The 14006-nt window shown below is 42.7% G+C and overlaps 1 protein-coding gene across 1 annotated transcript in view; it reads right to left on the bottom strand.

Moving 5' to 3' along the window:
- LOC129833018 (rho-related GTP-binding protein RhoN-like) overlaps positions 1 to 11935 on the bottom strand; it is a 41489-nt gene extending 29554 nt beyond the window's left edge. The window contains exons 1-2 of the mRNA XM_055897233.1: positions 11560 to 11935; positions 10903 to 10990 (exon numbers count right to left, since the gene is read on the bottom strand). Of these exons, the coding sequence (XP_055753208.1) occupies positions 10903 to 10990; positions 11560 to 11661 (190 nt within the window). The 5' untranslated portion in view covers positions 11662 to 11935. The remainder of the gene's footprint in view (positions 1 to 10902; positions 10991 to 11559) is intronic.
- Positions 11936 to 14006: the final 2071 nt, after the last annotated feature.

Below are 14006 nucleotides of genomic sequence, written 5' to 3'. Positions count from 1 at the left end.
AGCCTAGCGGTCCTCAGCAGTTGATAGGGTCGACAGATAGTCTAGCGGCCCCCAGCAGTTGATAGGGTCGACAGATAGCCTAGCGGTCCTCAGCAGTTGATAGGGTCGACAGATAGTCTAGCGGCCCCCAGCAGTTGATAGGGTCGACAGATAGCCTAGCGGTCCCCAGCAGTTGATAGGGTCGACAGATAGTCTAGCGGTCCCCAGCAGTTGATAGGGTCGACAGGTAGCCTAGCGGCCCCCAGCAGTTGATAGGGTCGACAGATAGCCTAGCGGTCCCCAGCAGTTGATAGGGTCGACAGATAGCCTAGCGGTCCCCAGCAGTTGAGATGGGTCGACAGATAGCCTAGCGGTCCCCAGCAGTTGATAGGGTCGACAGATAGCCTAGCAGTTAAGAGGGTTGGGCTAGTAACCAGAAGGTCACTGGTTCCAATCCCCGAGCAGACTAGGTGGGAAATAAATCTGTCGATATGACCTTGAGCAAGGCACTTAACCCTAATTACTCAAGTATGTCGCTCTGGAGAAGAGCGTCTGCTAAATGACTACAATGTAAATAGGCTAGCGTGTGTACAAACCACTGGTACTGGAGATATCTAGCAGGATGTACTGATCATTAGCATGTATTTTCCATAAGGTCGATAGGTTCAGTACACATCACTGTATTCTGTATCAGAAAGTAGGCTGGCCCTCGTTGAAATCCCGTCGACCGATGCATTGCACTCTTTTTCATTTATGAATCCCTCCTGCATAAACTTCCGCTGTGCCTTACTTCATCGTTAACGTATAGACAGACGTAAGAGATAGCAGGCCGGGTCTCAGGGAGGGCTATCTCTGGGTATCCCTTTGATCTCCACTGAGTTAAGTAAGACTGCTTTCAGTTTTTTTGCACCTTACTTGTTGAATAATCTTCAAGGGTCTCTAAAATTGGATGAATCGGAGGCTCTAGGACAATTCAAAAGGCTGATTGAGGTATTTTTTACTGAAAAAAATGTTGTTTTCTATGATTGTGTTTTGCTTATTATTGATGTCAATTATTGATGTGTATTATTGATGTATACAGTATATTGATGTGTATTATTGATGTGTACAGTATATTGATGTGTATTATTGATGTATACAGTATATTGATGTGTATTATTGATGTATACAGTATAATGATGTGTATTATTGATGTGTACAGTATATTGATGTGCATTATTGATGTATACAGTATAATGATGTGTATTATTGATGTGTACAGTATATTGATGTGTATTATTGATGTATACAGTATATTGATGTGTATTATTGATGTATACAGTATATTGATGTGTATTATTGATGTATACAGTATAATGATGTGTATTATTGATGTATACAGTATATTGATGTGTATTATTGATGTATACAGTATATTGATGTGTATTATTGATGTATACAGTATATTGATGTGTATTATTGATGTATACAGTATAATGATGTGTATTATTGATGTATACAGTATATTGATGTGTATTATTGATGTATACAGTATATTGATGTGTATTATTGATGTGTACAGTATATTGATGTGTATTATTGATGTATACAGTATATTGATGTGTATTATTGATGTATACAGTATATTGATGTGTATTATTGATGTATACAGTATATTGATGTGTATTATTGATGTATACAGTATATTGATGTGTATTATTGATGTATACAGTATATTGATGTGTATTATTGATGTATACAGTATAATGATGTGTATTATTGATGTGTACAGTATAATGATATGTATTATTAATCTGTACAGGATATTGATGTGTATAGTGTATATTGATGTGTATTATTGATGTATACAGTTTAATGATGTGTATTATTGATGTATACAGTATATTGATGTGTATTATTGATGTATACAGTATATTGATGTGTATTATTGATGTATACAGTATAATGATGTGTATTATTGATGTGTACAGTATAATTATGTGTATTATTAATCTGTACATGATATTGATGTGTATAGTGTATATTGATGTGTATTATTAATGTATACAGTTTAATGATGTGTATTATTGATGTATACAGTATATTGATGTGCATTATTGATGTGTACAGTATAATTATGCGTATTATTGATGTGTACAGTATATTGATGTGTATTATTGATGTATACAGTATATTGATGTGTATTATTGATGTATACAGTATAATGATGTGTATTATTGATGTATACAGTATATTGATGTGTATTATTGATGTATACAGTATATTGATGTGTATTATTGATGTGTACAGTATATTGATGTGTATTATTGATGTATACAGTATATTGATGTGTATTATTGATGTGTACAGTATAATTATGCGTATTGTTGATGTTTACAGGATATTGATGTATATAGTGTATATTGATGTGTATAGTGTATATTAATGTGTACAGGATATTGACGTGTACAGGATATTGATGTGTATATTGTATATTGTTGTGTATATTGTATATTGATGCACACATGATATTGATGAGTATAGTGTATATTGATGTGTATGGTGTACATTGATGTGTACAGGATATTGATGTGTATAGTGTATATTGAGGTGTATGGTGTACATTGATGTGTACAGGATATTGATGAGTATAGTGTATATTGATGTGTATGGTGTACATTGATGTGTACAGGATATTGATGAGTATAGTGTATATTGATGTGTATGGTGTACATTGATGTGTACAGGATATTGAGGAGTACAGGATATTGATGTGTATATTGTATATTGTTGTGTATAGTGTATATTGATGTGTACAGGATATTGATGTGTATATTGTATATTGTTGTGTATAGTGTATATTGACGAGTACAGGATATTGATGTGTATATTGTATATGGTTGTGTATAGTGTATATTGATGTGTATAGTATAATTATGAGTATTATTGATGTGTACAGGATATTGATGTATATAGTGTATATTGATGTGTATAGTGTATATTAATGTGTACAGGATATTGGCGTGTACAGGATATTGATGTGTATATTGTATATTGTATATTGATGCGCACATGATATTGATGTGTATATTGATATGAATGGTGTACACTGATGTGTAGAGGATATTGATGTGTATAGTGTATATTAATGTGTACAGGATATTGATGTGTATAGTGTATATTGATGTGCTTTTGATGGTGTATTGATTTATCAATGCAAGGCTGTAAAAAATACCTTGGTCTCAGCATGAGTCCCTGTCAAAATAAAAGTTCAATCAAAAAATACAACAATAAGTAGTATTCACCTAAGTATATAAGAGCCATATGTGCACCAATCATCACTATGTGTCCTGATGTGAATATGTTAAGCAGATTGTATGTTAAGCCCCAGTGTCGAGCACCTCCCAGTGAGTCTACAGTCATATTTAAGAGAGGCGGTACAGACAGAGACGTATCATAGGGCCTTTGTCTGTCTGTGACCAAGGTCAGCCGGTCATACGGAGATCACAGAGATCATCAGATAGCAGAGGGATCAGAGGGGAGGATGTCATGAGAGATGGAATCCCCCAAAAGCCGCCATGTGACTAGATTAGGAGCTGGGAGGCAGTGAGAGGGCAGAGGAACAGGGAGAGGAACCGGGGCAGGTGGGCAGTGGACCATGGGGCTGTGTAGTATACCACTCGAAAGAGCACAGCACATAATAAGCCCAGCGAGGATCATGACCTTGGGTGTACTGTATGCATGTTTCCTTTGAGTTGTTAGGTTATTCAAAAAAAGTATGTACGCGGGCGTGTGTGTGTGTTTGCATGTGTGCCTGCATAGTCGCATCTGTGCGTTTGTCTGAGCGAGTGTGTTAGACTTAAATGGGATATTCTGTGTGTTTAATTATAGGCTGTGTGTTCCTGTCAGTGAGGCTGACTGGCCCTCTCACAACTCCTACCCTCCCTTTGCTCCTCTCCTCCTTTCCTCTCCTCCTCTCCTACACACTGTCGCTGACGCCAGGTCAGAACAGAGTTATGCAAACTAATGAGCCATCACAGAGAGGGAGAACATGGGAAGGAGAAAGAGGATGAGAGAGAGAGAGAGAGAGAGAGAGAGAGAGAGAGAGAGAGAGAGAGAGAGAGAGAGAGAGAGAGAGAGAGAGAGAGAGAGAGAGAGAGAGAGAGAGAGAGAGAGAGAGAGAGAGAGAATGATGGTGGTGGTGGAGAAAAAGCTGAAACAGAGAGAGAAGGGACACGGTTCATTTTAAACCACCCTCATTTGGCCGTGAAACTAGCCATGTCAGACTATTGTCTTTCTCTTCGTACCTTCACGTTTTCTTCTCTTTTCCCTCTTTCAATTATCCAGCGTCCTGTTGTCTCTCTGGCTTAAGCATACAGGCATCCAGGTCTCCTCCAACACCGTGACGGTAGCATAACAGTTAGTGTTAGTGACTCAGACCAAGAGAAGTCCCAGGGGGAGAGTCAGAGACGTGTACCCAGCCAGGGGCCACTCTGACTGGGTAAACATCAAGCCCTGCAGCCTGGACCTCTTGGTGGCTACACTGTCACAGACACTCAGTGGAACAGTGTGCGGTGAGGTGGCTACAGTATCTATGAATAAGATATCTACTGTACATGTCCACATGCTGTGCATCCACAGTCACCACATGTTAGGGTGCAAGATTCCAGTAACGTTCCCAAAATGCACAGGTGTTCCCGAAATCCCGGTTGGATTATTCCTGGAATCAATACGGAATAAGCAGGAAATCTATCAATCCTCCAACCGGGATATCTGAAAAATCTGTTTTTTGGTTTCCAGAGTTTTTTGCAACGGTACCACATATACAGCTATTACTTGTGATCTACATGTAAAAGAGAGACGCAGCAACTGTGGAGGCTCTTCTCCAGTGGGTATGAGGTGCTCCAAAATGGGAGGCCAGGGACGGGGAGCCGCAAGGGAGGCCAGGGAGTTGCCGGATTAAACCCCCCTCCCCCCCACAGAGCTGACGCCCGCCAGAGGCTCAACAGAGAGCCAGATCACCACCCCCTGTCCAAAAATAGCTCCACATGCATTCCAACGCTGTCTGTCTGTCCGTCCGTCCGTCCGTCCGTCCGTCCGTCCGTCTGTAAGCGCAAACCTGGCAGTAGCACGCGTTTACGTCCGGCTCCTGCTCAAATGCCCCGTCCATGTTCATTTGGTAGTTTGCGTCATACAACACTATTAGTGAGGGTCTTTGGTGTTTAGGGGTTGTTTTATGAACGTGGAAACATAAAGAAACATACCCTTTTACGATGTGTTGAATTGGAAGTGTATAAGAGCATCATCGGCAGTGTTCTTCAGGCAGCGGAACTAAGCGTAGGTGGATAGGGGGAATCTTTCCCAACGGGTTCTCCTAACTACTTCCGTTTAAGTGCTCTGATGACATGTTTGGGTTAAGTAGTCCTGACGTACCGGTTTCAGGTCCTAAAGATAGTCTGGGTATCGGGTAACACCTTCCCTATGATACTAGGAATACAGCTGTTCTCCATAATGGTGCTTCACTGAAACAATCGTTCTAAAACCGACAAAATGCAGCGTTGGACATTCCAGCGGCCAAATAATGGCAGAGGAAATGATCATCGAGCCTTTTCAAACAGATAAACTGGGGTGAGAGGAGGGGGTGGGTAGTTCATCTGAAATGGGATTCCATGCGTGATCCTAACACTTTTCTCATGAAATAATTCCTCTGGGGGGGGGGGGGGGGGGGTCAACAAGGGTCATTTTGAAGGCACAACAACCCTTCATTACCACTCATTTCCATTCACAGACACACACACAGACACACAGGTGCACAGTGCACTCACCGGCTGTACCTAACCGGCGGGTGTGCCTGCTATGTGCTAATCATCATACAAACAGGTTTGCGTTTTGGCAGTTCTAACCCCAAGGCAGGTCAGGCTAGTGCAGCTGTGTGGGTTAGTCAACCGCAGCTAAGAGGAACATGCGCTCATCTATTTGAAAGATTTAAGACAATAAAGATTTAACTTTGAGGGGGGGGGGGGACATTTTTACCACGATCCAAGGGTTGTGATCGATTTAAACGTCACGCAAAACGAACAAAAGCTTTGCGCAATAAGTGTGTACTCGCAAACCCCTAAAAGACAAGTGCAGGAGGCAGAAGATGAAAACGTATGAGGATGAGGAGCATCACAGCACGACGAGGAAGGGCAAACCGAAGGCCGACTGATGCAGCACCTCACTGAGGGCATCTTCCCCAGTCATCTCTGTCTAGAACTGTAAATCAACATGGCAATCCGGGCCGAGCTGCTCGTGTCATGTTTCTGCTTTCTGAAGGACCTCCAGCTACAGCCAGCCACAATAGAGTAGAGGGGGGGGGGGGGGGGGGGGGGGGTTGTGGTTTTATTTCATCTCTGTTTCGGTTTGTGGCTCTTGCAGATGCTATTAAAGATGAATCAAGTGGAAAAGGCTAGGGACAGGAAGGCCCTGCGAGCTAAGCTTGTTTATACAGGGCTCTTGATGCCCTAATGGTCCTCTGCACTGAGAATGTTGCTTGTAGTTCAAAACATACTCACCAGAAATGTTGAAAAGTCACTGCGTGTGTGTGTGCGTGTGCGTAGTGGTTGTGTGGGTGTGTGTGCGTGCATGCGTGCGTGCGTGTGTGTGCGTGTGTGTGTGTGTAGTGGTTGTGTGGGTGTGTGTGTAGTGGTTGTGCGTGCGTGCGTGCGTGCGTGCGTGCGTGTGTGTGTGCGTGTGCGTGTGTGTAGTGGTTGTGTGGGTGTTTGAAGCTATTTGGCATTATCTCTCAAATCCAAAATATATAAAAATATATCACACCACTAATTACAGAAACACCTGTTGTGAGTAAAAGTGTTATAAAATAATCATTATAAAACACGTGGCGGGTCAAGTAGAGAGATATTTGACATTGAGAGGTATTTGACATTGAGAGGTATTTGACATTGAGAGGTATTTGACATTGCCTAATGCTTTTGGCATTACCTAACACCTCTAACGAAATTAGGAATCATTCAAAATATGTGTGAAGCTAGAGAATGACTAAGAACATTCTCTGAACCGCAACAGACAAGTCTTTCAACTGTTAAGATAGGAATCATACGTAGTCAGTCAGAGAGCATAAACAGAGACGTGACTGCGGTGTGGGACTGTGGGAGAAGCCTGACTGACTGTCATGAGTTACTTAAGATATTCCCTGGGACAGTCCTTGCTGTGCTGTGAGTGGGAGAATGTTCCAGGCCTGACTTGGATGAGTTCCCATGGTGCAGCACCACCACACTGGGACGAGACACAGTACAGGGGGCATGACAGTTTGGCTGACGAGCATTAGAACCCGTGACAGTGAGCACCCAGTACTGGTCACTGATTGGTGCACAGACCTATTGTGACCCAGTGTCAGTTAGCTTGGCCAATCACAGCTTGGAATGGGGTTAGGAATGGTGACATTTGAACTCAAGGAGCAACGGCTTGTCAGTCATCGCTGGCTTTTTATATACCGGTCCTCGCTACTGCTATTTAGATACACAAATACACAAATACACAGATGCCAAACACAGATAAACAGACATGCATACACATTCTATGCCCTCTCCCACACACACACACACACACACACACACACACACACACACACACACACACACACACACACACACACACACACACACACACACACACACACACACACACACACACACACACACACACACACACACAGACAAACATTATAATTTGCATTCCACTCAATCAGTTTCTAATTGACTTAATCCACCAGATGGTCCGTGGCGTAATGCAGGGGGAATACATAGCAGCTGCCAGTTTCCCTCTGATTCTGGACAGCCATAATGGCCCTGTTTCTGTTGATGCCAATTTAAAATAAACATCCTATTCACTAAGACACCGGTACACACGCACGCACGCATGCACGCAAACACACACACACACACACACACACACACACACACACACACACACACACACACACACACACACACACACACACACACACACACACACACACACACACACACACACACACACACACACACACACAGTACCTAGACACAGTCATGGCCCTAATTACATCAACACCTCACCTTTGTTTTCTTCCATCCTGTGAATACTGGAAACCATGCCGGCCTGGAGAACAACAGATTACCGAGGCTAAACTAATCAATGGTCTACTGCCACACTAAAACAATAGGCACCATGACCTTGTTAATGGCAATACACGTCCTACCAAACCCCCTGAGACCTATCAGACCACAGAGGCTGTAAACGTGTAAATGAGGAGGCTAGACTCCAGCTCCTGAAACAGAACACACCTCAAGGACTCATCAATAATGATTGAATCAGTGATATTCAGAGACCACGGGGAGTCTCTTCTGTTCAACTGATATGTTATTACTAATATGCCCTCTCCATCTTATTACCCGCCACTAACTAGGTGGATGGCAGATGGCGTGAAACCAACTGAGCTGATCCTGTTATACAGAGCTAGGTGGTTATAGACAGTGGTGTAAAGTACTTAAGTAAAAATACTTGAAAGTACTACTTAAGTATTTTTTTGGAGTATCTGTACTTTGCTTTACTATTTATATTTTTTGGGACAACTTTTACTCCACTACATTCCTAAAGAAAATAATGTCCTTTTTACTCCATACATTTTCCCTGACACCCAAAAGTACTCGTTACATTTTGACTGCTTAGCAGGACAGGAAAATGGTCCGATTCACACATTTATTACGAGAACAACCCTGGACATCCCTACTGCCTCTGATCGGACGGACTCACTAAACACACATGCTTCATTTGTAAATGATGTCTGAGTGTGCCCATGGCTATCCGTAAAAAACAAGAACACCATGCTGTCTGCTTTGCTTAATGTTCAGAATATTATTTATACTTTAACTATTGAACTGAAGTATATTTTAGCAATTACATTTACTTTTGATACTTAAGTATATTTAAAAAGAAATACTTGTAGACTTTTACTCAAGTAGTGTTTTACTGGGTGACTTTCACTTTTACTTGAGTCATTTTCTATGAAGGTATCTTTACCTTTACTCAAGTATGATAACTGGGTACTTTTTCTACCACTGGTTATAGATCACAATAGGCTTTCTATAGACCCTGGTCCTGTGCTACACATGGGTAAGTGGTATAGTAAGTGGTATAGTGGCCATACTGACTGTAGTTTATGAAGGCCAGCAGGGGGTCTACTACATATGTAAATGCTTCTTCGCAGTAATTACATAGTGGGTCCAGATAGTGGCCACGCAGCCAGACAAATGGAGTGGAAAAGACACATGGTCCCTGGCAATACAATGCTGCTGCCAGCGCACATGAGAGGGGGAACGCAGAGTGAGAGGGCAGAAGAGGGGGTTACGAGAAAGGTGGAATTAAAAATATGGGGAAAAAAGAAGGGCAGGAAATCCGAGGCAGAAACCTGACCTTTCTCTCTTTATTTAAATGTTGGAGTGTTTTTACCATGGGAGAACATCCATTAACTAATTTACATCTGGAGTGAAAACATGAGCATCTGTGTTTGGTGCGAACCAAAGAGTAAATAGGCATGCATGTGAGCACACACTCTTGAGTGTAACTTGCTTGAGGCTGGTAGGCTGGGTGGGTGATATCATGTTGGTAGTAAAGGGAGGGGGGTTATGGTCTCTTTAAAGGAGATAAAAGGCGAATCATCCATCGTCAGTGATCATCAAAGGGGTTGGATATGGACAGACAGAAGCACAACCCTGCTATCATTACAGAAGACACACCCCCCCACCCCGTCCAAAGCTATTGAGGAGATAAGGAGGACTTCTGACCCACTCAGTCCTGCCTCTCAGCCACAGAGACCTCTTCAGCCCTCACTGACAGACTCAAGTAGATTTACTCTCAGGGTCAACACCAGGTCCCTCCCACACATAGAAAATCCCCTCAAAAGAAAACACTCTCATCTATATGACCGTGTAAAACGGCCATACCTCCATCATCATCATCATCATCCGCGGTGAGGATGTTTTTAGGTTTAGGAATGTTTATGGCAATAGACAGGGATTCCCGTGGGGGTTCAATTACATACCCAGGCTTCTCAGTCACTCAGTCACTCAGTCAGAGATGTTTCAGATACTGTTTTGACCGGTCAGTGGATCCCTGAGCTGCACTTACAGCTTCAGCCTGGGCTGTGAGCTGAAACTAGAGAATGGCATTCCACACCGACGGGCCACAATCATCTCCTCTCGAGTCTGGAGATGTGCTTTCAAGGGGGCAACCCTAAATTGCTTTCCCACCATGGAGGGCATCCGTATTCTAAACCCCTCAGATAGAGGGTCCATACCTGGAACCAAACACTGACTGACCCATTATAGACAAAGGAGGCATAAATAAGTCAGTTAACGTCCAGAGAAACACTATCTGCAGCCATTTGGCACTGATAGGAGCGAATTGAGAGCCAGCGCAACTGTAACCACAGTCAAACAACAGAACAACAGAAACAGTGTGGATGGGTTGAGATCATTTCTGTGGACCAGTCAGTCAGTCGACCATTCTGCTTGAGCCCCCGCCCCTCCCCGACCCCCCTAGCAGTCTTCTGGCCCCTGGACAGGGCATGGGAACAGCCCAGCCACACGCAGCGCTCCGCAGAGAGAGGAATGCAAGCAGAGTGCAGCGCTGAGAGAAAAGACGGGCACGGGAGATTTTCAGCAGAGACAACAATCCTAAATAGCAGATGCCTCAAGCAAAAGTACGCCAGTCAGTCAGTCGTAAGTTGGCATGGTCAAAGCAATTCGTCAGAGAGATGGCTGCTTGAAAACCCCCCCAGAAATGATTGAAGCAGCCCTCCCACCGGTTGCAGACATGGACTGTCGTCACTGCCAAGCTGAGCAGCCAGCGGGATTGATTTGTCATCAGCCTTTAGGAGATAGATGCAGCGAGCAGAAATAGTCCTACCTGACGTGTCCCACATGTTCAACTCAATCCTCTGTTTGTCGATTTCAAAACTGGCCGTGTAGTTTTCAAAAACGGTGGGGACATAGTTCTGAAAAAAGGGGTGCATCTTGATTAGTAAAGCACTAATAGCCTAGCCGTAACGTAGGTTAGACGTTCAACTACGTACATGTAGTGAATCATACAAATATATAGACTATATTAAAACAGCATATATAGGTCTAGTTGCCAATAACACCAAGATACAATATTAATCAAAAGAGGAAATTGAATACACTCCGAAATACATTATATGAGTCTATATTGTTTAATCACTAATAATAATGGCCATTTTTTATTTAAAGGTACTCATTATTTCCCTGTCTTTCAGTTTCCGTCTCTCTCTCTCTCTCTGCCTAACGCAGGTGCGTTGACACCTCTGGCTCATAATTTAAATCAAGACATTTGGGGTTAAATTATTAGAATAAAAAAGCTCCTGTCGTTCTATTTGGTTTATTTTGTTTGTTGTCTGTCTTGACATTCATTTTTGCTTCATTCACAAACTGCAATGACCTACAGTACACCTACCACTCTTAAATGATCCAGGTGCCTGTTTTCAAGTGTTGACAGTCGTGTTCATAACGCAAGACTAAACAAGCCTATATATATCAGGACACTTACCTCCGGATAGCAGTCTTTCGCAAAAACATGTAGGAGCGCCGTTTTACCACATTGCGTATCTCCGACCACCACGATCTTACAGCGGCTGCCTTGACTTTCCATCTTTGTCTGTCAGTGTGTCTGTTCTAGACGCGGATCGGTTTCATTCACCAACCGATGCGGATATACGGAACTCAAGGAAAAACCAGCAGGTACATGCCCCGGTTGTGGCGCGCCCTACTATGTGTCCTCCCCGGTTGTCCTCCCCTGTCCACCCCGTGCAGCCCTCGGTTCCCACGGTTACACCAGCTATCCTCTCTGTGCCTGTTTACACCCGCCTTGCTCGCCTCCGCACTCAGCAGCTGCACGCGGGTCCCTCCCTTCAAACTCGACTTTTTAATTGGCCACGCCTTGCCCGTACACGCGCCCGGACAAGAGCGAGTTGGTCCTCGTGCCTCTGTGTTCATTTACTTGTTTGGTAGCTTGTCTCTTTACTTGTCTTTCAGTGACACACGTCATCATTATTTGTTGTCGGAAGATGATTCATATTATGACCTTTAGCTCTGAGGATTGTGTTGAGATACATTTTTCAACGAATGTACTGACTGTTTATTACATAGTTATAAACTGTACAACTATATGAATAAGTAGCCTAACAGTTGATAAACGGCTTGTAAACTCTTTATAAATTATGTATAGGTCTAAAGTATATCTTAATGTTAACTGGGAGTGTCTTATACATTCTCAAAACAAATTAAAAGGAAAGTATTTTTTGTATTGTGCATTGCCATACAACACTCCAACTGCTTTTAAACGCTAGTAAAACTAATTGCATGCTCTTCAACCGATTGCTGCCCGCACGACTGGCATCACCACCCTGGACGGTTCTGACTTAGAATATGTGGACAACTACAAATACCTAGGTGTCTGGTTAGACTGTAAACTCTCCTTCCGGACTCACATTAAGCATCTCCATCTAAAATTAAATCTAGAATCGGCTTCCTATTTTGCAACAAAGTCTCCTTCACTCATGCTGCCAAACATACCCTCGAAAAACGGACCATCCTACCGATCCTCGACTTCGGCGATTTCATTTATAAAATAGCCTCCTGTCTCCTGACCTGTTTTCCTTTGTTGGTGGGTGATTCTGTAACGGTCGTCTTGTGGTGAATGAGCGGACCAAGGCGCAGCGGGTTGTGAAGACATAATGAATATTTATTAACAGAACGAAACACGACGAACACTTGAAATGATTACCAAAATAACACAACGACGTAGACAGACCTGAACATGGAACTTACATAATAACACGAAGAACTTACGAACAGGAACAGACTACATACACGAACGACAAACGAAACAGTCCCGTGTGGTGCGACAGACACGGAAGACAATCACCCACAAACAAACAGTGTGAACAACCTACCTTAATATGGTTCTCAATCAGAGGAAACGTAAAACACCTGTCCCTGATTGAGAACCATATCAGGTTGATAGACAATGAACCTAAACATAGAAACACATAACATAGAATGCCCACCCCAACTCACGACCTGACCATACTAAACAAATACAAAAACAAGGAAAACAGGTCAGGAACGTGACACCTCCAACACTCTACTCAGCAAATTGGATGCAGTATATCACAGTGCCATCCGTTTTGTCACCAAAGCCCCATATACTACCCACCACTGCGACCTGTATGCTCTCGTTGGCTGGGCCTCGGTACATATTTGTCGCCAAACCACCTGCCTCCAGATCATCTATAAGTCCTTGCTAGGTAAAGCCCCGTCTTATCTCAGCTCACTGGTCACCATAGCAACACCTACCTATAGCACAGGCTCCAGCAGGTATATTTCACTGGTCATCCCCAAAGCCAACACCTCTTTTGGCCGCCTTATCTTCCAGTTCTCTGCTGCCAATGACTGGAACCAATTGCAAAAATCACTGAAGCTGGAGACTTATATCTCCCCCTCTAACTTTAAGCATCAGCTGTCAGAGCAGCTTACAGATCACTGTACCTGTATACAGCCCATCTGTAAATAGCACACCCAACTACCTCATCCCTAAATAGTTTTTTGGGGTTATTTTGTGCCCCAGTATCTCTACTTCCACATCATCATCTCCATATCTATAATTGAAATCGGAAGTTTACATACACTTTAGCCAAATACATTTAAACTCCGTTTCTCACAATTCTTGACATTTAATCCTAGTAAAAATCCCCTGTTTTAGGTCAGTTAGTTAGGATCACCACTTTATTTTAAGAATGTGAAATGTCAGAATAATAGTTGAGAAAATGATTTATTTCAGATTTTATTTCTTTCATCACATTCCCAGTGGGTCAGAAGTTTACATACACTCAATAAGTATTTGGTAGCATTGCCTTTAAATTGTTTAACTTGGGTCAAACGTTTCTGGTAGCCTTCAACAAGCTTTCCACAATAAGGTGGGTGAATTTTGGCCCA

Source organism: Salvelinus fontinalis, chromosome 34, assembly GCF_029448725.1.
Source record: "Salvelinus fontinalis isolate EN_2023a chromosome 34, ASM2944872v1, whole genome shotgun sequence".
NCBI lineage: Eukaryota > Metazoa > Chordata > Actinopteri > Salmoniformes > Salmonidae > Salvelinus > Salvelinus fontinalis.
The sequence above is the reverse complement of the archived record's forward strand: the minus strand, read 5'-3'. Positions and strand labels throughout refer to the sequence as shown.